This window comes from Cynocephalus volans, chromosome 6 (genome assembly GCF_027409185.1).
Source record: "Cynocephalus volans isolate mCynVol1 chromosome 6, mCynVol1.pri, whole genome shotgun sequence".
In the NCBI taxonomy this organism is placed as follows: Eukaryota; Metazoa; Chordata; class Mammalia; order Dermoptera; family Cynocephalidae; genus Cynocephalus; species Cynocephalus volans.
This window is the reverse complement of record NC_084465.1, coordinates 14,028,474-14,053,576: the sequence shown is the minus strand read 5'-3', so window position 1 is coordinate 14,053,576 and position 25,103 is coordinate 14,028,474. Positions and strand designations below refer to the sequence as shown.

At 41.9% G+C, this 25,103-nt stretch overlaps 1 protein-coding gene across 1 annotated transcript; it reads right to left on the bottom strand.

Annotated features, from left to right (window-relative positions):
* Positions 1-1,838: 1,838 nt before the first annotated feature.
* LOC134380338 (TRPM8 channel-associated factor 2-like) lies at positions 1,839-24,622 on the bottom strand. The gene is made up of 7 exons (XM_063100114.1): positions 24,000-24,622; positions 9,147-10,138; positions 8,761-8,858; positions 7,503-7,716; positions 6,501-6,740; positions 5,323-5,660; positions 1,839-2,619 (listed from the first exon to the last, which is right to left on the bottom strand). The coding sequence occupies exons 1-7, from the start codon at positions 24,620-24,622 to the stop codon at positions 2,365-2,367; spliced, it is 2,760 nt and encodes a 919-aa protein (XP_062956184.1). The 3' UTR covers positions 1,839-2,364.
* Positions 24,623-25,103: the final 481 nt, after the last annotated feature.

Below are 25,103 nucleotides of genomic sequence, written 5' to 3'. Positions count from 1 at the left end.
GATCATCTGGGCAGATTACTTGAGAAAACTCATAGAAAGCAGCTCACGTCATGCCTGGGACATGCTGACTGCTCATTACACGTTAGGTGTCATTACTGATCTCTCATGTGACAAATATCTCTTGAGCACCTTTCACTTGCAAAGCACCTGACAAAGGACACTCATGAAATAAAAAGAAACTATCCTATGGCTAATATCCAAAAGACTGAGAATGATAAAGGCTGGTGAGGATGCAGAGAAATAGGAACCCTCATACACTGTTGGTGGGACTGCAAAATGGTGCAGCCTCTATGGAAAGTGGTATGGAGGTTCCTCAAACAATTGCAGATAGATCTACCATATGACCCAGCTATCCCACTGTTGGGAATACACCCAGAGGAATGGAAATCATCATGTTGAAGAGATACCTGTTCTCCCATGTTTATTGCAGCACTATTTACAATAGCTAATAGTTGGAACCAACACAAATGTCCATCATCAGATGAACGGATGAGGAAACTCTGGTATATCTATACAATGGAATACTACTCTGCTACAAAAAAGAATGAAATACTACCATCCGCACCAACATGGATGGACTTAGAGAAAATTATACTAAGTGAAATAAGCCAGGCACAGAAAGAGAAATACCACATTCTCACTTATTTGTGGGAGCTAAAAAAAATAAATAAATAATACATAAACAAGCAAACGGGGCGGGGGGGAGGAGGGAAGAAGACACAAAAATCACAGCAATTCCTTGAACTTGTTAAGAAAGATGAACAGACATGATGTTGATGGGTGGTGGGAGGAAAGGAGGAATTGCTAAAGGGACATGAAAATCAACTACATTGTATATTGATAAAGTAAAATGAAAAAAAAAAAAAGAAGAAAAGAAAAGAAACTGTCCTAGAATTGAGAAGGATGTGCTGATGGGATTCATGAAGACATTCCCTAGGTTAGTTCTCTTCGTGAGGAGCCATTCTACTCTCAACAAAGCATTTGGAATGATATTCAAACACATAAAAATATGGTTTAAAAGTAAGCTAGAGAAAAATGGCTAGACATCCAGCCCATTAATCCTGTAGACAAATCTCCAGTTAGAACTCCACATAATCAAAGAATCAGGGTGGGTTAGCATAAGATTATGAGAAAGCTTGAGGGATGCTGGGTTGTGGGTTAATGAAGGGAGGATTTGGTCTGCTGTACTCAGTGATCCTATTCTGGAGTGAAGCCTGCCATGTCTGCGGACCTCTCACAGCTGACAGTGTCTTGACTCCATGGCAATTAAAGGAGCCAGATACCTGCTTTATGTGAAGAACAAATAGGCATTTGGACTTGGTGGGGGCTGCTAGAGTGACTTTTCCTTTTGGTTGAAATAAAAGTACCAGAAGATGGAACTAACCCAAAAGACCAGACCCCAATAGATCTTAAGCACTCAGTTTGAGTGTACACAATGTTTCTTTGGATTAGGTTATACCTGAGAATCCGTCCAGAGATGGAAGGAAAAATGCAGGATAGACTAGGATACTGACCACAACTATACTTATTGATACCACGTCTGGGAACAACATGATACACTCTAAATCCCCTGTACAAGGACTGAATGCTAACCCCAAGAGAGTCAACACTGAAGTGAGACCCAGTGTTCAGGATATACCTCTAGACTATGACAGGCCACCTGTACAAGGACTGAATGCTAACCCCAAGGGAGTCAACACTGAAGTGAGACCCAGTGTTCAGGATATCCCTCTAGACTATGACAGGCCACCCTGGGAGCGGGTGAAGGATGACGGATAGTCTTGCATGTATATGCATGTTGTGGTGTACAAACATGTTTACCAGTATCAAACATGAGCCCTGTGAGGAGATAATTTTTATTCCCGTGTCATAGATAGGGATACAGAAACAGAGAGGTTATGTGATTTTCCCCAGAACCAAAGCTGGTCCAGGGCTCTCTATACTATATCAACCCGTCTTTCTTATGATGAGAAAACTTCTCAGAGCATGAGAAATTAGAAGCCTTGTTCAGAAGCAGCAGGGGTGAGGGAGTGATATCAGATTACTATGGTAACCCCTGGTCCTTACAACCCTTGGTCAAAAATAGGATGGCGAGATGAAAAACCCTTTTCTGGAGGACGGTGGTGGGAAGGTGAGTCTCGTGGTGAGAGCAGCAGTACAAGCAATGAATCAATAAAAAGAAGCACAAGGGAACATTCCTGAGAAAGTTGATTCCACTTTGTCTTATGACCTTGACCGCCACCCTGAAGACAGGCTGGGAAGCAGGATTCAGGTTCAAGGTGCTGAGCATCCCAGGCCAGAACCATGGTGGTGGATTCACAGAATGATCCTTCTTCCTCTTCCTTCCTCTCTGCTGTACATCTTCTACTTCTCTGTGTGGACGTACATGCTCAGGGGGTTTTCCTGCCACTGAGGCAAGGAGGCCAGGCTATTAGCTACTTCCTTCTGGACAGGCCAGCCCCAAGCCTCAAAGAAAGGAACCAGATTCTTCTGCACTGCTTCAGAGAACTTCTTCACCCATAGATTCATCTTGCCAGCTTTGTCTTTGGGGAGGTGAGAGAGGGTCTGGTAGTCAGCAAAGAGCTGGGTGAATGGCTCCCACCCAAAGGCCTCCTGGAGCTGGACAGAGAAAGAAAGGGCAGAATGAGGTGTCCAGATTGCCAAAGTAAACTGCAACATGTGTGTTCATGACTACATCCCATTTACAGTGGTTAATTCCCCTTAATCATCAGCTTCACTTCTGTTACTTGACCCATCTCCCCACCCTACCCCTCCCTGTACATAAATGCAGTCTCATTGGCTCATTCCACATCCTGCACAAGACAATGCTCCCTGAATGCAGCAGGGGGGCTCGCAGGAAACCTGATGTCTGAAAAGAGGTAAATACTCAATAAATGACAGTTACTATTATTATCTTTAATTTAAAAAATATGTATATATATCCCCAGATTTTAAGTGTTTTCCTCAGCATTAGGACAGGTTTGAACCTGACTGAGATTAGAAAACCTTCCATCCTATATGGTTGGCCTACTGGGACCCCAAAAGCTAGGAATCTTCAATACTTTCCAGACATAACAATAATCTTTATTCTTTTATAGCCATCTCAGACCTATGACTATATGCAAGGATACTATATTGCTCAATGAAACACTGCTTTTGGGGAAAAAATAAATAAAATAAAAAAAGAAAGAATCAGGCATGTCACAAGGGACTCAAAATGAGTGACATATTTGATAGAGAGGCAGCCCACCTGAAAGCCACTGGCGGGAGGCCCTTGTTCGCTAAGAATATGGAAATTTGGAGTTAGCAGGGATCTAAGGGTTTCCCAACCCCACTCCCTCTTGTGTGGAGGAGAATTGTGTGACTCTGGGGTATAAGAGCGAGAGGACAGACGATGCTATTGACATCGAGCCTCCCTCGGAGTGTCACGATTCACCCTCATGACTGCCGTGGCCTCTGACAGTCTTCCCGTCCATTGTTCATTATAACATGCACTAGATATCTGCAATGTGCCAGACAGTGTGCTAGTCAGAAATGATTGAGAGCTCTTGTCCTTCTAGAGGGCAAAGCTCAGGGGGAGAGGCAGACATGTAAACAGACAAATCACTAAGAAACTTGGTATATCCAGGAGATGATGTATGGCTGCAGGGGCAATAGAGCTGACTTTTGACAGGTGACTGAGCAGGTAATAGATAAGAGGTTCAAGCATGTTTCAGCAGCAGGAAGGAAACACAGGAGACTTGGGAGCCTGAAACAGTGAGATGTGTTCATAACTGTAAGTGGTTTGATATACCTGAGGATACATATGATAAATACAGAGGTGAAAAAACTAGGAGATGTCACCGGAGGTGCTGCCGAAAGTTTGAGGATGAAGGGCCTTCTAATACCCTGCTAAGCAGCTTCAGCTTTATCCTGTATGTAAAAGAGAACACTTAAAGAGTTTTAAAGATGAAATATTGACATTATTCCGGGAGTAGTGTGGAAGATGGATTTTAGGGGATTGAGGCAAGATACTGGAATGGCTTAGGAGACTATTGGAATAAACTGAGGGAAGAAAGTATGAGGGCCTGAGCTAAGGACCAGCAGGAAGAATGACGGGGAGAGTACCTCTAGCAAGTCGAGGCTCCTGCCTGTCTTGAGACTCAGTCTCAGACTCCAAAATAATGGGCCTCTCCATAGTTTTGGAGAGCTGAAGTTCACAGCTCTGCAGTTGGTAGATGGGTGGGTAGGGCAGAAGCAGGGCTTTAACTTACTCTTTAGAGGCAACCTACCATGAAGGTCTGCTGTCCTGTAGACCCTCAGACTGGCTATATAAGATTATGGAAACTCATGAATGAAAAGTTATCTCATTGACTGAGGCTGTCTCACATTCACTTTTTAGAAAATTAGTGAATGAAAAAAAAAAAAAAATCAAAGAGAGGGCATGAAAGTGCAAAAGTGTGGGGCCTGTCATGAAGTCCCACCTTCAGGTTCTAGGTCCATCACTGAAATGGGTGCCATTAGTCAGGTTGCTTAAATTCTTTAACTTAGTATAAGACTCTGTGAAAAGTGGGCCATACAACTCCTATCTGTAGGGCTGTGGGAGACATCACAGGAGATCTGATATGGGAATAGCGTTGACAACTTAAAAACATTAAAATTCAAAGCAGGACTTGGGGAGAGGGACTGGAATTTGTGCTTATTTCACAGGAAGTAGACTTGCTTCATGACTTTGGTGTGCTTCTGTTGGGTTGGATGGTTATTTATTTATTCATTTAAAAAACATTTTGGGTTCAAGTGGGTGATGGAAATCTGAGAACCTTGTGAGCAGCTTTATCTCCTACAATGCCTTCTTGTAATACAGTCGCCCTGTACACACATCCCTGATAATGTAAAGGGTTGTGACACTCACTCAACCTGTAAAACTAAGGTGAGGAAAAGAAAAATAGAGGAGAACAATGGCCATTTATTGAACACTTACTAGAGGACCAAGGATAAAACCAGCTAATGGAAGAACTGTGATGCAATCTCGAGAATGTCTGAGTTTCTGCTCTTGACCAATATGCTGTATTTCTACTAATTATTTTGATAATACTTTTCATTTCTCTTATGTCACAAAATGATAGGAGGTGGGTGGGACAGGTGTCATTCTTTCCAGCTTAGAGGTGTAGAACCCAAGGAGCCCCTCCATGTAGCCCTGTCTCCCTTGTCCACGGGAGGTGGTGGACCCAGGCTGGTGGGGGGTGTGGGGGAAGAAGTTGGAGAACTCCTGGGATCCAGGATGCTACTTGACTGAGGGGTCTGGTGGCCCCATTTCTGGTGGCCCTAAATTTCTGCTGGTACCTGAAGATATGTTTCCAGAGCTGTCCACATATTCCAGTCACGCAGTGGGGCTCCCTTTCCCAGGTGTGCTTTGATTCTCTTCTCTCGTACTGGAGGGCTCAAAGCAGGGTGGGCCCGAGACCTGGGGATCCCCAGGACTGTCTCATGCACATAGACTGACCAAAGGTTACAGGTGGCCTCAGTGGTGTGTGGTGGGAACTCCCACCCATGCCGCTGCTGGTTGTGGCCCAACTCATGGACAGGGCCCCACAGACCTCTGCTTCTCATGCTCATCTCACTGATGAGCGCCTGCACCGACTCCAGGTGGCACATGATTGGGTATCCTGAGTGCATCCAGCCTGTGATCACAGAAGGAAAAGAGGGCTCATGAAAGGGGGGAGTCTACACAAACCTCTCCCTTCATTCTTCTCCACTGGGGAGCTTTTCATCACCATCCTGATTGTCCCCAATAATTCCAGAATCTCTGTGCTGATTGGAAAGCAAATGGCTTTCCTTGTCTTGGTCAGGAACTGGAGTACCTCGTACCCTTCCCAGATGCTGGCAGCTGGGTCATGCCTTCCTTCTCTGGCCTTGGAGAATACAGATGCACCTGACACAGCCGCCCCTGCTGCAATTCCACGCTTCATTTCTTCTGAGCTGTTTTTGCATGTGAGTCTGTCACATTGTGTCCTGTGTCTGGATTTGAGGTTCTTGAGGCTAGGACAGTGTCATTTTTTCTTCCCCCATGGAAACCAGTGTGGTTCGCCATGTGGGAAGCAGAGTTCCTTATTTTTCTCCCTATGCTACTCTTTCCTCTACACCACTCAGTACCTAACATAAACCTCTTTATTCATTTCCCCTTTTCATTTTCAACTCTGACTAACATTTGAGGGAAATAGTTCATTTTGAACACTCTTCTTGAAATGACTTTCTTGCCACCTACAAATTCCTAGCACCAATTTTTCTGAGTTTGTTCTACCGTGCTGTGAAATTTCTCCTTGTAGATGTTAAGTGATTTACTGTCCATCTGTAAAGAGCTTACATTCCCATCATAGTCTATGTCTTTTATGTCCTTTTCCCCACTTTACATTTACTTTACTAATAAAATTATGTTTTACACATCTTGGACATTAAAAAAAGAAAAAAAAAAAACTGAAAACAAAAAACATAAATGATGTCCTCTGATCAGGAGCACCCACCAGCTGAGATCTGCACATCAGCAACAATCCTCTCAGGACGTCGGAAAGGGAAGGGCTGGGCTGCCAGCCTGGCTATGGCCTGCAGCATCTCATCCCAGAGGCGGAGCAAAGGCCCGGGGTCCTCCAGGGTCTGCAGGTTTGCAGTTGGCACCGTCAGGATGATGTTGTCGGTGGCCAGCTCTCCCCAGGGGGCTGGGTTCTCCCGGATATTCCTCCTCCACTCCTCCAGAGATGTCTTACCTGGGAATAAATATCCCAGAACTTGCCACCCACTTCTCCAACTTCCCTTGAGCTGAAAGACACAACTTGCACTCCAGGAGGAGAACACAGAAATAATAAACTGTCGTGTGGTCTACAGGCCATGAAGTGCAGGACAAGCTTCCAGACACTTCTCTATGCTCTGCCCTGAAGTCTCCATGGACACAGCGTGTTTCGTATCTCCTGCCTCCAAGTTCACCCCTAACAGTTTGATACAGGTTAAATGCGCCCACCAAAGTTTTGTGTATTAGAGACTTAATCTCCACTGTGACAGTGTTAAGAGGGTGAGAAATCCAATTATGGTAATTGAAAAGGGGGGCCTTTAAGAGGTGATTAGATTGTAAGGACCATTCTCTTGTAAATGGATTGATCCATTCATGGAGTGGTGGGGATGGTTCTAAAGGCTTTAAAAAGAGAGCTAGTGAAGAGGTTAACTCTCTCTTGCTCAGACATTTCACCACGTGACACCCTGAGTCCCTATAAAGCCAACACCACCAAAGCCCTCACCAGATGTGTTCCTTTGACTTGGAACTTCCCAGCCTCCAAAACTGTAAGCAATAAATACTGTTTCTTTACAAATTACCCAGTTTCAGGTATTTTGTTATAAGCAACAGAGATGACCTAATACACCGTTTTTCCTCCTTCTCTCCTCTGACCCTTTTTCCTGTCCCCCTTTACCAAGCAGCCCACAGTCACCATGGCAACTACAGGGAACCCTGTTCCCCCAACTTCCAGTCCACTTACCCAGCTTGTAGTATGGGGCAGGCACAGCATTCTTGATGGTGACAGACACAGGGCCAAGTTGACTGCCCTTGGGCACAATGACATAGAGGAGGCCACCCCAGAGGCAAGAGATTGACCGTTTGGTCCTGTCCATGCAGCATTGGTGAGTCACCACAGGAGCTCGAGACAGCTTGCTAGCCTTGGCCAAGTTGTCAGTGTGGCAGCCAATCTGTACCTGGACGGATGATTCCAACATATGACGGAGGAACTAGAGTCCCCACAATGTGTGTGTGGGGTTGTGGGGATTGTTGTGGGGATGGAGGGGCCTAGACAAATATGCCCATGAGACTGCAGCTTCCCTTTTCTATGAGCTATGCCTATGGAAACCTATGACCTGTTAGCACTCCAAAGTCATATGGACTAAAAAATACACATCACTTTTCCAGGGATTTAACCAGCTGCCCAACAGATCTCCATCAGACGTGAGCTGGTAAGAGACCTGGCCTTACCCTAAGGCTGATAACTGAGGGGGGTCTCATGGTATCTTTTTACTAGGCAGAATCCTGGGCTCTCATATCAGAGCCTAAGCCAGTGTGATGATTCTGATGTTGGGAATGAGCCAGGGAGATCCTGGTCTGCCCTTTGTGAGCAGACAGGAAGCCCATCCAGAGGCAGTGAGTTCTGACCTGAGGGGAAGAGGATTGATTCACTCTCCCCCTTGGTCCAGAGGTCACCCTCCTGGTCAGAGGGACCTAGACCTGTTTTGTCTAGAGTCCTGGGGCTGCTTTTCTTGCATTTGAACTCCAGAAAGGATGCTGACAACAGAGAGACCCTACCTGTGGTAGGAAGTGAACCTAGGAGTGGAGGAGGCAGGATGAATTTAAATCCTGCATGTAAGGCACATTTTTGTAAGGGATGGATGAAGCGTACCCTTCAGGTGTCAAGGTTAAGAGGTGAAACTCAGACAGGCTTTGTGCTACTGGGAAGGTGGGCGAGGTACTGATGTGTAATCGGAGCTCCTTTTCCTCACCTTGGTGTCTCTCCACACCCCTGGGGGTAGGTAAAACCATCACTTGAGGACATCAGAAAGCTCAGGTTTGAACACTTGATCTAGTATTAGTATCTGGGACTGCTCACTTAGGCTCCCTGAAATTTAGCTGCATCATCTGTAAAATCTGTAAAATGGGCCGAGGGACCCCTCTCTGGACTCCTGGTAGCCCTGAGTGAGCTGGAACCGTGATGTGGCTGCGCAGGAAGCAGCGGTGTGGTCAGGCCTTACCTTCAGGCCCGCAGAGGCAGCAGCGTCAGACAGCGAGATTTCTGCGTTCTGTCCCTCCGGGAGGTAGAGCCCAGTACTCACCCAGCAACTGCCATTGCCTGACAAAAGTCACAGAGAAGGCTGAGATCTTCCTTCCTCCATGATGCCATCCCCACCTGGAGCCTCTCCGAGGCACGGCTTCTCCCGTGTCCCCCCAGGCATCCAGGCATCTAGGACTTATCCCTCCTAAACCTCAAGCAGAACCCCAACCCCCATCTTCCCGACAGCACCTGCTAAAGCCTGGAGCTGGCCTTCCTGAGGGTCAGCACAGGCAGGTCCTGCAAGGTCAGCCGCTCCCACCTCCTGCCAGGTCTCAAAAGCTCTGGCGCTTTCTGCTCACTCCATACCTGGGTTGGTCCCATTGATCTCCACAGTGATGGGCTGTTCAGAGAGATACCGACTGGAGGAGCAGGTCCAGGTTCGAAGCCCCTGGGCCAGCTGGGAGCAGTCAGTCCCAGAGTGCGCCAGCTCCGTGGCCAGGCACAGCACTGCTGCCTCGCGGGAGTCTCTGGCGACTGGATGCTTCCGGCTCACAGCTGGGAGGCCCGAGCGCTGCAGCATCTTCCGCAGGAGCCGGTGCAGGGATACATAAGCAGGGACCCCCTCTGCAGGAATCTGTAGGAAGGCTGCACCATCTACTCCCAACTTGGCCAGATAGCTCTTTCCCAAGTTCCCACCCTCATGGTTCAACAGGGCCTGGAATTCAGATAGCGCCTTGCGGAAATGATAGCTCCTCATCTCAGGGGTGGGGACAGAGAAACTGCCTGTGCTGAGAGTCTGAGCCAGGATGCTGAGGCCAAAGCAGTTGAGGATGAGGTTACCAGGGAAACTAGCCAAAGTGGAGCGGCCTGGGTTCTGGGAGGCCCACCACCAGGCCTGTCCCCCAATCAGCAAGCCTCCACCCTCAGCCACAAACTCCTGGATTTTCTTAGCCTCCCTGTCACTGTAAGCCTTGCAGCAGTAGACACGCAAGTCGCTGGTCAGATGGGGCACCAGGCTGCATTCCAGGCCATGCTCTGACAGTATGGAACATAGATTTTTTAGACTTGTGCTCACCCCAACTTTGCCTGTGCAGCCTGTGGCCAGCCAGCGCACAGCATTGAGCAAAAAAGACCTCAACTTGGGAGCACAGAGCATGCCCTCGTGGGCAGCCAGGACCACCCGGCCACGGCCATAGTGGGCAGCTGCCAGGAAGCAACCAAGGGAGGCATCAAGCCCCAGAGGGAAGGCGAGGGCCCCATGCACCAGCAGCTGCGAGGGGACCCCCCCTGTCCTGATGTCCAGCTCTGAGACCCCTTCCAGTAGCTGTTGCTGGTCCTGCCCGAGGTCCTCCCCACACCTGGAAAAGAGACAGGAGGGACAAGGAGACACCAGTCAGTTAATGAACCACTGAAAGGAGTTCACTGAATAGAGAAATCAGTGTGGGGTGGAAAGAGTGCATGGTTCATGTCAATCTTCTCATTCTTACTAATGACATTTAGGGTTTTAGCATGTATTTTACCAAGTGTAAGGTACATTTTTTCACCTTCTTATAACTGATGGCATATCATCATGTAATAGGCAGTATTTCCTCTTCCTTAGTCATAACATAAAATAATGGCACGTCTTACAATCAATGTCGTAGATTTGATGAAATACTGTAGAGGGAGGTAGTGGCTTTATTTGAATATCTTAAAATCCACATTCTCCAAATAAACACCTCCAGGAACTTCCCACTTAGTCAATTAAGTGTTGAATTTTTTGGCTTGAATTTCACATCTTTAAAAATAATTAAATATGTAAATGAATTAAGTTAGAAAAATAGTTTATTATGCCTACAGAAAGCAGTCCTGCTTATGAATTTCTCAGAGCTAATTTTCTGCCAAGGAAGGCTGTAAAAAACATCATATTGCATGCTCATGAGCCATCTCTAGTCTAGGAACACATCACAAGTAAACTGTTAAATATTACACTTGAAGATTTATACAAACACATACACTGTTTTTTGGTTTTTTTAAAATTCTCATTTAAATTTGATGAGAATATTTACTACTTTTTGTTGAGAAATGGTCAAAATGTAACAAGTTCAGAAAAGGTTTTTTATTTCAAGAATTTTTTTACCAATTTGTAAAATTTCTAAATGCTAAATAATAGGAGATTGTTTAAATAACTTATGGTTAACCGTACATAGCATACCATATGATAATTAAAATAATTATTAGATAATTTGGAAAATGCTTAATGGAAACATTTTAAAAATAAGATTCCAAGATACTATGCTCTAAATAAATCAAATATATTATCTGCCAGGCAGTTTTAAATGCTTGGGATACACCAGTGAAATAAAATCGTTAAATCACCTGTCTCTGTGAGGCTTACATTTCACAGGTGTGTGCGTGTGCGCGCGCGCGCGCGTGTGTGTGTGTGTGTGTGTGAGAGAGAGGTGAGCTGACAATAAACAATAGCACAACCAACAGATAAATTATATAATCTGATAGAAGACAGTAAAAAGAGGCTCAGAAATGTCTGGGCAGAGTCTGACATTTGGAACAAGGTAATCAGTATAGGCTGAACTGAGAAGTAACATTTGAGCTAAGACTCACAGAAGATGAGCTAGCCATGCAGATATCCGAGAAAGGTAGAGTCCAGGCTGAGGAAGCTGCCTGCACAAAGGTCTTAAGGTAGAAGCAAGCCTTGTGGTGTCCACAGAACAGAAAGAGGCCTGTGTGGCTGCAGCAGAGGAAACAGGAGGTCGGAGAGGGAATGGAGAGGTCAGATCATTTTTTAGTTACTGCAGATGTGTCCATTGAAGGTAGACAGTAAGCCAGGAAACAAAGACATTTTGCAACATGTGGCCAAATTGTCTGAGAGTATGGATACCCTAACTACCTGTAGGAAAATGTACCACTTTTTCTTGTCTGCCCTGTATATTTTACCTTTCTGGACCTACCTCAGTCCCCCACCATTGGCTATCATTTGGTTCAGATGTGTGCAAGGGACACAAGCCCCAGGCTGGAGTGACTGGAACATATTGCCCTCCTCTGAGACTGCTTATGATGAATCTGTCTCCTTAACTACATCCAGCTCTGGACTATCTGCTAGACTACTGGGGAGGTTTTAAGCCTGTAGGGCTGAGAAATAGACCCACAGCTGACAGGATTTTATCGTGTAAGGAGCTGTCTAGAAAACAGTCAGATGACCCCCACAAGAAATCTGTCCTCTACCTTCCTGATATCTGATTAAAATGATTGAACACATTTGTCCCTGTGGACATACATACACATACAACCACAGTAGCACTGGAAATCTAGAAAGTGCCTGGGATAGTGGATATCAGTTACAGAAACTACATGGGATATAAGAAAAACAAAAACCTACTTAACACAAAAGGCAGCATAAATTGAGTTAAGCAAGATGAAATCATCTGAGATGAAAATATTTGCAACAAATTTAACAGACAAAAAATTAGAATACAGACTATACAAACAATTTCCAAGAATAAACAGAAAAGCAAAAAACAGAGAACATTTAAAAACCATACGCTGAAGCAGCTCATGAAAGATAAAATACAAATGGAATATTCAATGTTTGAAAAGATGTAATCATGCAACTACAAATTAAACATGATTAAAATTTTTTTACCCAAAAAATTGGTAAATGTTGATAAAGCTAACAATATTAAGTGCTGATAAGAGTGTGGAGAAAAATAATCTTTCATGCAATTTAGAGGTCAGTTTGGCACTATCTAATCAAATTAAAAAGACAAATAGCCTATATAGTAGTATGCATAGAGGCAGTATCATAACAGATGACTTGACAATATTTTAAGGGCAATATTAATAATCTCAGATAGCTAGTTAGCAATATTTAAGTCCCATATATTATCTCTTTGCAACGTTTAAGTCTGGATAATAACATAATTAAAGTAGCTATTATGTAATGGGGTTTAACATATGCTAAGCATTTTACACATGGATTATCTCTTTTACTTGTTATAGTAAACCTGAAAGTTATTATTCTCGCTTTATAGATGAGGTTTAGAAAAGTTAGACAATTTTCCCCAATTCTTAGCTAATAACTTGTCAGGGACAGGAAGCAAACCAGGCTGGCCTGCCTCTACAGCCATGGTTGTTGTCTACACACCAGAAGTCTCTCGCTCAATTGTTGAGTCTTTGGATGGAGCCCACAGCTGGGTATACGGCGATCAACACTTGTATTTTATGCAAAGGAGGCTTTAAATAGAGCTGAAGGTGGAGATAATACTGCATTTATGAAAAAGAAAAGCATGGGTTATTTCAGAGCTGGAAGTGCAGGAGAAGCCACTGAAAACGAGGAAAGGGAGGAATGGTATGCTGAGGAAATGTTCCACGTCACACCTGAGCTGACAGGTGATGGGGCGATAGGCTTCTGAATTCTGATTAAAACACTATCATAGCAGGAAGCTACAGCAATGATTAGAAAGTTTAGCGTGAAGTGAGCTTCTGTAATTTTCACCACACTAAAAGTATAATATCTAACAATTTTTTTTAATACATTTTTTTCCTGAACATAAAAGTAATGAAGTCTCTGGATAGAAATCAAATACATCTTCACTTGGCTTGTTTTGTTTTTCTGCTCAGACGGTCCAGGATGTAAGAATACTCTTCTGGATTTAATTTGCTCTCTTGTAAATATACACGGGATGGTAACACTGGAATCTAGAGACAAAGTTTTCCGGGGATCTATAACATCAAGAAAAGGACTAGAGGAGATTATGTTGATTGGATGTTTAAAAAAAAACAAAAACATTTTGAAGCCCGCCCCCCATGAGTTTGTGTATCTTTTCTATATTTTTTCCTTTAAATACAGATAAACTATAGTAAATAACAAATTTTAAAAACTGTCTTTATCATCATTGAGTAATACAGGTATAGACTATCAGAGAGGCCCCTTGTAATTGTAAACATAGTTTTCTCTCTTATTTTAAGCTAGTAGGCTCAGGGTAGAATCTCATTAGGTTTCCATCATGTCTACTGAAAACACAATTCGAATAAACACATTTAACTCATCAGATTTAAAAAATAATTTAGAACACTCACTTCTATAACAAATTGGAGGTATGTAAATTACTCATTTTGAATAATCAGAATACAGAGGCTCCTGACTTGTGGGCATAGATATATTCGTATTTCTAGGTTACACCTAAATTTTGCTTAAAAATATAAACATACTTTACTGTGTTAACTGTATCTCCTAGTTTTATAGACAATATTACCAATTTCTGAAGACTATTATCAGAATTAAAGGAGATAATATATGTGAAAGCATACATAGTACAAAATTGGCATGCATTAGGCACTTTAAAATTCTGTTCATTTATATTTGCACATTTATTTTAGTTTTTAAGATAGCTAACTAAAATTTTTTAGAAAAAAGAGAAGTACAGTGTATGACTATAGATTTCAAAAAGAAATAAAGTTTGTCAGAAAAGGAAAAATCAGAAAAAGTAAAGTTTACATCAAACTAGTTCAAACACAAAAAATTGAAAAAAGGAAGGCCAGACTGTTGTGTATTTTTAATTTGAGTACTACTATAACTCAAGAGCAACGGAATGGAAAGAAATGATAGTGTTTTTGTAAAAATGATAATGTAGATTATTAATCATTTAAGCAATACAAATGAGTACATAGAAGAAAGTAAACACACACACACACACTCCAAGTATTACTCCTCAGTAAAAATCAGTCATACCTAGAAACGGTTAAAAAGACAGCTAGCTAGCTAGATAAAAAGATAGAGAGGAAGAAATTACATAAAATGGAACCATGAGGCACTTGCTAATTTTTTACTTGAATTAACAGGTGAGCAAGAAAAGAAAATAAAAACGGAAGGAGTGCTGAAACAAGATAGTTCTTCACCAAAAGAGAGAATAATTGCTTAAACATACCACTATGATTAATAAGAAAGATTATGAATTCCATCAAGAGAATGCCATCATTAAAACAATGTTGTAACTGAAAAAGCATTGACTGACTCCCTGCCATGAAAGGTGGAGGAAAGGGGTTCCCCAAGGATTCTTGAAAGTTTGACACCTAATCGAACTCCTTCCAATGTCAATGGAATGCATTCACTGGAGATAAATAGGGTCACGTGCTGCTACATACTGATCAGTGCTACAAGGATGTCCCTGTCGGCACACTGCCTGGTTGTTATTGTGCACCTGCACTTGATGAAGTCAGTTCCATTAAGGTAAGGGAGGTAGGTGTGTTTGAGAATGCTGTCTTTCCAGCTCCTTCCAGGTGGATCTGGTTACATAACCTTCTCCCTCTGTCCCCCCAGCCTAGGTATTCTAGAAACCTGTTGTAGCTTATTTCTAGGCTGCCCCACCATCTCCTGATTGGCCCTTTTGCCCTTCTGTCATCTGCACAGTCAACTCTGTGAGTATTCAACATTCCCTGTATTTCAATACAATATTTTTTTTCCTGGTTATACTCTGACAGATATAAGCTTTGTCTATTTTGTTCCTTGTGGAGGTTAATTTACTTATCTTACCTGAGGTGTTTTGTTCTTCATTGGTTTCCTCCATTCTGAAATCCCCTTTTTCATCTCGCTCTGCTTCTCATTTTATTTAACATATGTTCTCCAAATGTCCTTTTATAGCATGAAATATTCTGGGGGAATCTGCTTCTGTTCATTGAGCCGCATTCTTTTCCAGACATGGTTGCTTCTGTTCTCTTTCCACACTAAATTTCTTTCTCTTTTATAGTTCCCCTCTTAATTTATAATTTTTTTTTTTTTTTTTTGGTGGTGGTGGTTGTTCAGTACGGGGATCCAAACCATTGACCTTGGTGTTATAACACCATGCTCTAACCCAGTCAGTCCTTAATTTATAACTTGTTACAGCATGTTTATATAGTTATTAAATAGATTTTTTTTTTCCTATTAGTGTGGACAGATCTTCTGCATGTTCTGATATAGCGTGGGTGAATTCTCCTTGATGCACTTGCTATGTTTCCCAGGACTGTTTGTTTTTACATACAGATCACATCCATCTACCTTTTCAAATTATATCGTCTCTATATCACTTTTTTCCACTTATTACCTGAAGTCAAGAGAACTAATTGAAGGGCAAAGATCATCTGAGTCCCAGTACTGTCTTTGCTGGGGGCCTGGTCCCTCCACTCTTAGGGGATCTAAAGCTAGGCCTACTCCACCTGACCATCATGAAACTCACTTGGGGATTCAGCTCACTACCATGGTTGGAAGATGAGACAGCAAACCCTGACAACCCTTTCTGTCTCCACCAAATCCCCAAGTAGCTCTATGGCTTTTATACTTGAGGGTTTTTTAAAGTGTCTTCTCACCCAATTTGTTCACTTTTCTACAAATTAGAAGGCATTAATGATAATTCTTGAATTTGTGGGGTTAGAAGATGCTCCATTGTGGGCCACACCTCGATCCCCTGTTCCTCTCCTTGGCTGGTGCTTGGCAATGTATGGCATCATCATCAAAACCTTCCATGTTCAGATGTTTATTTACTATTTTTCATTCATTTTATCAGATTTAGGGGAGAGGGTGATTCTGGGAGTTTGACTCATTTCACACAATCTTTACCTGTTGTAGCAGATTGAATTATGTTCCCCCAAAACTCACTGAGGCTTGAATTGTCTCCCAAGTTTTATGTGTTAGAAACTTAGCCCCCGCTGTGATTGTTAAGAGGGTGGGAAATCCTATATAGTAATTGAAGGGTGGAGCCTTGAAGATGTGATTGGATTGTAGGACCGTGCAGTAGTGAATGGATTAAAAATGGTGGTCGGGGGGTAGTTCTGAGGGTTCTCTCTGCTTCCACCATCTTGCAATGTGAGATCCCTGGGTTACTGTCACCACCACCAGATGGACTTTGGACTTCCTAGCCTCAGGAACTGTAGCAATAAATTTCGTTTTTCTTTATAAACCACCCAGTTCCAGGTATTTTGTTATAAGCAACAAAAACAGACTAATACACCTGTCAACTCTCTAAATTTAAGGATCTTGAATTTGAACAGGGCTGTGCTGCTTATAACTAGGAAGTCCTTGGACAAAGACATTCCTGCTCTACAGGAATTTGATGAGGATAGAATAAAATAATACATAGTCCTCAAGAGATTCATAATCTAAGCTACTAGCGTGCATTTACTTGCATGTGAGCAGCTTCTAATATGTTCTTGACCTTGTAGATGACACTATGTACAGGTGTAATGAGCTGTTGATAATTTAAGATTAACTTTCCCCCTAGACTCTTCTGTCTTGGTATAAAAGCAGCAAGTGCCTTTGGATCTGATTTTGAATGTTAAAGTAAAGTAACTTTTGTGTCCTCCTCAATTATATAAACATAGGTGTGCAGTCAGCTCTTGACCTTGGGGATAGGACAGGAGAGGATCTCTTGTTGGTGTGTAGAGATTAACACTTCCCTTGGCAAACAGAGCTTGGGTGGGGCACAGAACAATTCCCTCAAGGAGCTCCAGGACCTTCAAGCAGGAACTAGAAATTAAGGAACCTGCTAGGTCGGTCCAGGGACCTTTGACCAAGATTAGTTTGCAGAAAAGTTAACTGAAAACTTCAATGGGTACTTTCCTATGAAGGTGAGAAGAATATGAGCTGGGGACCCTCTTTGAGTTTTGAGTTCAAGGGATCAGTCAACTACAGCTCAGTTTTGACTGAGGCTGAAAGCCTCTGTGACTAAGCCCCCAGTACCATATTCACATAATAAAAAGTTTTCTGCAGGTTTAACACTAGTAAATTAGGCCACCCTTTCCCTTGTTAAGGTTTTGGATATGTATTCATCCATATCTTTTTTCCTTAATTTATATAGTTTACAAATATTTGTTGATCTCTGCTATGTTTCACACATCAGGCATTGAGAATACAACATTAAACATGATGGGAAAGATCAATGTATTCACGGAGCTTGACAGCACCAGTAACTAAATGGCTGAGATATTTACAGATTGTGATAGTTAATATTTAGGGAGCAGATGGATAAGTGTGATAAAGTGAAACTGAAAGGAGAGTCCTAAGTTCAGTAGGGCTGGGGAAAACTTCTCTGAGAAGGGTGTTTGAATTGAATCTTAGTAGAGAGAATAAATTGTTTTTCAAGAGCTGAGAGAAGACAGAAATCTGAAAACCAAGTTACTTTGTATTAAATTGCTGGTGCTATCTTTTTCAATAATCAATTTTCAAATATCTTGATAACTTATAAAACAAGAAAGCTAATGTCACACATTGTGGTCTTTGCATTGAGGTAGAGTTCTAAAACACTTCAAAGAAGCGCATGACTGATGGAACAATTATAGTCCCCTTCCTTCACAATATCCAAACAAGAAGTACCTAAGCATTCAAAAAAAAGGAAATAGCTAAACAAATTATAGAACTTATGACTGAAAATACTCATTAAGAAGATGGTTTGTAAAAATAAAAAAAATATATTCAAGCAGAATACAAAGTAGCAATATGTAATCACAACTAGCAATAATGATGTATGACAATAAAAGAGATACAAAAGTCAACATTTTGTTGAGGACATTGTGGAAACTACAAATATTCAAAAACTTTAATATCCATATTGTTTTTTCAATAAAGGTTTTACAAACAATAACAAATGGCAATGTGGAAGATGATCTTCACACAATATTACCCGAACATTCACCACACTTCTGTCAGTCATACAAGTATAGACTGAAGCTAAACAGTCTGGAAATCCCAGTGCTAGAATAGTGCCTAAATTGTTAACAGGCACTCAATACATTTTAGAGGAATGAAGGAATGAATACTATGTACTAGAAAGAGGAAAAGAAAATTGATATGTTCAGAAAATTTATTTATTTATCCTGTTGGTTACAGAATAAATAAAAACAATATAAATGACATCACGTCAAAGAAAGACATCTTCATGTGAACTGGGGGACATTTTTCTGTTGTTTGAGGGCTATGAAAAGGCAACGACGTCATGTAAAAATTGTCTTTTTATTCAGGGTATAATTATTGAAAATCTGGAGAGTATAGAAATGTTTGAAGATGCAAATAAGCATCATCAATTTGTCACCAAAGATACACTCACTGAAAAACTCCCTGTACTCTTATTTCTGTTTGTGAGTCTGCTTCCTAGAAACCCAACCTGCAACCAGGGGAATTTGGCAATGCCTCACAAAATTACTAGACACTTCCTCTGTGACTCAGCAAACCCGTTTCCAGTGAAATGACAAAAATATGAAGATATATGCACAGGGTATTCATTGCAGCAGATTTGTAATAGTAAAAATGCTGGAAAAAAATATATTAGGAACTCAAATGTCTATCAGTAAGGAACTTATTGAATAAACTATATTATATCCACACAGTGTAGTATAATATAGTATATCTTTATATACTATTAATGGAGCCATATTTGGAAAATAATGTTATGTGGAAAAAGTAAGGTGGAGTAAAATGGTAGAGTATGCTATTGCCTTACCCAAGGAGGAGAAGGCATCTAATACGTGTGGTCATTTACTTATATATACACAAATAATGGAGCGTTAAATCATAAAAAAAAAGGGTGAAGAAAGAAGAAAATTGTATGAAGAGGACAGAAAGAGAATATAGGTTTCCTAAGATATTCCATTGGATCCACATAACTATTTTTATGTAATTATAAAGCAAAATTAAATTACAAGAGTAATTTCAAAACTCAAAGTAAAACCAAATCAATTGACATCTATATTCACTTAGTGGTATAACTACAAAGAGAGGAACTATTCTTTTTTTTTTTTAAAGATGACCTGTAAGGGGATCTTAACCCTTGATTTGGTGTTGTCAGCACCACGCTCTCCCAAGTGAGCAAACCGGCCATCCCCGTATAGGGATCTGAACCCGTGGCCTTGGTGTTAGCAGCACCACACTCTCCCGAGTGAGTCACGGGCCAGCCTGAGAGGAACTACTCTAAGTGACTTTAAAAGATGGTAATTTGACTTTATATACCTAATCAGATATATTATAAAAACATAAAGAAGTGAAAATAATTGTTAACTATTATAGTAATAATATTGTCGGTAGCAGTATTGTTATTTGCATATTTCAACTGTTGTGTATATATATCATGGAGAACAAAAAAATGGGTCATTATGTTGGTGTCTTCCAGAGCTGGGATTTTTCATTATTGGGAAAAAAAGAAATATAGATGTAAGATTGTTGAAATTAAAATAAAACCCTATAGCTCAGAATTTGAATTTGAAGTATCAGTATGAACTCTTGATGTACGTATCTTTTTTTTAGAGACCTATTTCTTAGCTTTGCCCAGTCAGAAGGCACAGAAACAATGATAAACCTAGTAGTAATAAATACCTCCAACACCCAGATTGTGGTTTCTAAATACCATTTCCCACTAAAAGAAATAGGGCTTCTTGGAAAAATGGCTAAATCTGGGCTTGGGGCAGTAAATGTATAAGATGAGATTGAAACTCCTTGTTACACCAAAAAGTAAGGAAGCCTACTAAGGTTGGGTCAAAAAAAGATTAAAGAGTCAATGTGAATTGGCTCACAATGGCCAAACATGTGACAATTTTAGCACCAATAAAGATAATAAATGAAATACACTGTGTTTAAGTCCATGATTTCATAATGGCACTAAACATAATGAAAACACATTGATGACCTCTGGAAGATACTAGGGAACCAGCTCAGTATTTTGAAAACTGGTATAAAAATGGGAGAGAATGAGAATTAAGCATTTATCTTGCTTTCCTATATATAAACTATACCACAGAATAAACACATCATTGATGAATGCAGGTTTGCTTTATAGAACTATTCCAATCAATAAAAGACATAATAGAATTTTAAAGCCACCATTTTATAACCACTGATCAATTAATGGATCTAGGGCTAAGTAATAATTATTAATGACTGCTAATATCATAGTGAGAGAAAAAAATTGGGCCTTATGCTCCCCCCAATGGAAGTACATACTACCATCCATAAAGCAGTCAGGCCAAAGATTCAAACATGGATCTGATTAAGCCTCTAGATCAGGAGCTGGGAAAATTTTTCTTAAAGGGCTAGATAAACAGTTTAGGTTTGTTGGCCACATGGTCTCTGCTGAAACTACTCAACTTTGACATTGTAGCTTGAAAGCAGCCACAGATGATTAGTGAATGATTGAGCATGGATGTGTTCCAATAAAACTTTATTTACAAAAACAGGGGGTTGGCCCACAGGCCTTAGTTTGTCAATCCTGCCACAGAATCTAGATCAAACTTTACATTTACAGGAAAAACAGGGAAGAAAAGGAATATATTTAAATGACAGCACAGGGATGCTCAACAAAGTTTAGAGTGAAGGAAACTGTTCAGAAAAGGATGTCTTCAACAAAAAACAACTTCAGAAAATCAAGAGTTGGAAAGGAAACTCATCTCTCATAAGAGACATAAAAGTTGTGTCAAGAAATCAAAGTATTTAGGCTTTACTCAAATACCAATGCCAATAAATTTTGAAAAATAATTAAAGGCAATCATAGAAATAAATGATGACATTAAGGAATTATTCTTTAAGGTGTGATAATGGTGTCTTGTAGTTATGTTTCAAGAATTCATGTTTTTAGAGATATAAATTGAAATACTAACAGATGGAATGATATGATGTCTGCTATTAATCTGGGGTGCAGAGGGGTGGGGCTGTAGATGGAATAAGATTGAGCTTGAGTTAACTATTACTGGAGTTGGGGAATGGCTGCATCGGGATGCATTATACTTTTCTCCTACTTCTGCATATGTTTGAATTTGTCCATAACTAAAAGTTTAAAAAAAGAAAACAAAATATATGTCAGATTCAGTGGCACAGATGAAAAATATAGGTATAGATGAATCAAAACAGGTTTAGTTTGCTAAAGAGGAGAGTCCTTTGGGGAAATTCAAGAGGAATTATGCTGATGGGATTTAACTTCCTTGTCCCTTAGTATTAGAATCAAAAACAAGTTGGAGAAAATCAGATCCACCCTAATATCTCAGAATAACCATATCATCACCCCAACCCTTTTAGAAAGGAAGGAATTCTAAGTGTACCAGGGCCCAGGGCACAATATCTGTATGTCCCTTCTTCCTTGACTTCCTCAGAGATGCCAGTGTCCATATTCAGCTCCTCAGACCTCTGGCAGTTAGGGTTGGCCTCCTGATCTGGTCCTGGCCATTAAAATGTAAATGGCAGTCTAATGGTTTGGGCTTCCAGAAAACACACAATTTTCTAAATTAAAAGGGACAGACTCAGCAGTATATCCATTCCAGCTTATTTTGGCCTGGGTATTAGAATGCCTAAAGTAGTAGTGGTCATTTCGTAGCCATAAGAATAAAAGAATGATGGGATGGGAGTAGGGGCACAGTGACGGGGAGAATGAACCTGGGCCATGATGGAGTCACTTCCACAGGCCTGGATTACCTACCTGGACTTCATATTACATAAACTCCAACATGATTAATCCACTATAGTAAGGCTCTCTTACATGTGGCCAAACACAATTAGTCACTAATATCTCAAACCCAAAATATCCAAAATTAAGCCCCTGATCTCTTCTAATACATCTTCTCAAAGTCTTGCACAGCTCAATAAATGGCAACACCTGTCCTGAAGTCATTCAAACCAATAATCTCAACTCCTCTTTTTCCTTCTTACTCCATATTCAGTCCATCGGCCAAGCCTGATGGGTTCCACCTTTGAAGTATGTCCAGAATCAAACCTCTACTCAGCAGCTCCATTGCTATCACCATAGGCTGGGTCACCATCATCTCTCATGTGGCCTATTTAACTGGCCTCCTGATTGGTCTCCTGCTTCAACCTCTGCCTCCTACAGTCCATTCCCCACCATCAATCAGAGGTTCTCTTTGAAATATGTCACATCATGTCAATTTCCTGTACAAAATCCAAAATTCCTTCCCACCTCACTATGAATAAAATCTGAAGTTCTACCCTGGACATTAGTTCTTAGACAGCCTCAGCTTCCAGCACTCTAGCCCTCATTCACTCTGGCTTCTTTGATGTTTGGAAACAAACCCAGCAGGCTTCTGTTTCAGGTTTTCATCCTTGCTCCTCGCTCTGCCTGGAATCTTCTCACAGATGTCCACATGGCTCATTCCTTTACATCTTTCAGGTCTCTTTTCAATGTCACCTACCAGAGAAGCCTTACAAGTTGGCCATTTGCTTGTTTGCACTCATATCTGTTCCTATTTCCTCTTGGTCATCCTCTGCGCTGCAGGAAAATGTATTTCCCAGGTTTCCTTGGCCCTAGGATCTTGGTGGGTTCAGACCATGGAAGGCAGTGGTAGAAGATCAAAGGCAGACAGTAAGTAAGAAGTAGCTGAGGTATGTGTCTCTCTTAGGTTGTGTGTCTGGTAACCCCAAAGTCTTCTCTGAGACTCCAGCTCCCATCAGACAAACCTTCCATCTCCGGTCCCAGCTCCTGCTGGACAGGCCACACATGGCTCCAGCTTCTGCCAGGTAGCACAGCACTTGGGCTCCAGTAACACCATCTCCTGCTGTTGCTAATCTCTTGGTTACCTGCTGTCTCCTGTGTGGCTTTTCAGCTTTTCCATTACATGTATAATCAATTCTCTATACTAAATCCTTTCTGTTTGAAACATCAACAAATCCTGACTCAGCCTGATCAATATGCCTTCTCTGAAGACCCTAAATAAAATAGTGTCTGCTCCTTTTCCTGACATGCCATCTGCTTATCCTGCTTTACCTTCCCTCATGGCTCTTACAAACACCTAATAACTCTCTACATGTCTATTTGTTTCCTCAATTGCCTGACTCTCCACTGGAATACCAGCTTCACAACAGCATGATTTGTCTGCTTTGATCTCTGCTAGATCCCCAGTGCCCGGAATGGGGCCTCACACATGGTAGATGCTCACACAAACAAATGTTCTTATATCTATTTAAGAGATATTGATAGGTACTCTCAATGTTCCAGGCACTAGACACAGACATAGAGTGGTAAATAAGACAAGCTTTCCTATTAAGCTGGTAATGGCTTTGGCCATAGGAGAGAATGGCAGTGCGGACCGGACCCAGCCCTCCATGTGTCTTGGTGCATTTTAATTACCCTGGTTTTAATTTGTGGTGATTCCAAATCTGAATGGAAAATCCCTTCTATTAAAGTGTAAACTCATTGAAGAGGGGGATCAACTCTACAGTTTAACATGAGTCAGACTCCCTAACGGGGAACAGACACTCACCTGACATGAAGTGGAATCTTGGGCACCTTTTTAGAGACCTTGAACTGGCCTCTGTCTCCACAGATGTCAGTGAAGTACACTCCAGCCACACTGGTCACCTTGTTCCCGGGGAAGCTGGACAGCACCTTTTCACGGCCATGCTGACTGGCCCAATACCAGGCTTGGCCCCCAATGAGCAAGCCCCCTCCACGTTTCACAAACTGGATCAGCTTTGCAGTCACAGTGTTATTGTAGGCATTGATGCAGAAAACCCCCATGGGCTCTCCCGGTTCTGGCCCAATCTGTGCCTTAACCCCAGAGTCCTGCAGGATCTTTACTAGTGGTTCCAGGGATGGGTGCACCTCAATGGGAGCTCCAGGGGAGGGAGAGAGCCAGCCCACTGCATTGAGAAGAAATGGAGCCAAGCCAGCATGCTGCAGGTAGCCCTCGTGGGATATGACAATGAGGCGGCCTCGGCCGTAGCAGGAGGCAGCAATGAGCACCTGGCCCTTGTCATTCACCATCACTGGGAAGCTGGCCTCTCCAATAAGAAGCAGTTCACTGGGGATGGGGCCTTTGGGGACATCCCATCTTGTCACCCCTTTCATGAGGGCCTCAAAAGCAGCAGCAGGAGTTGTCGTCATGGTTCTATCAGCTGCTGCAGAGGAAAGCAAGGTCTCGAGTTGGCCAGAACAGATGAAGGAATAAGTGAAAAAAACAACTAAAAACATATTCACCCCTGAAATTTCAGTGGGTTTCCCACTGTGTGCCAAGCACTGTTCTAGCACTGGGGGTACAGCCAGGAACAAAACAGACAAGGTCCTCACTTACATTAATCGAATATCTTAGCAGGGGAAAGACAATGAATAAATAGGTACATAAACCGACAAATAAAACACAGCAATTAATAATGGTTATGATGAAAATTAAACGTGATAGCAAGCGAATAAAAGACTATTTTTGAGTGGGTGACAGGAAAGGCTTCCATGAGAAAGTGATGTTGACGGTGAAACCCCAAATGCAGCTGGAGAACAGCATTCCAGCCAAGAGAGGCGCCGGGAGGCTGAGAAAAAGGGCAAGAGGGGCAGGAGCTTTGGTGGAAGGAGGGAGGGGCTGGATCCTGCT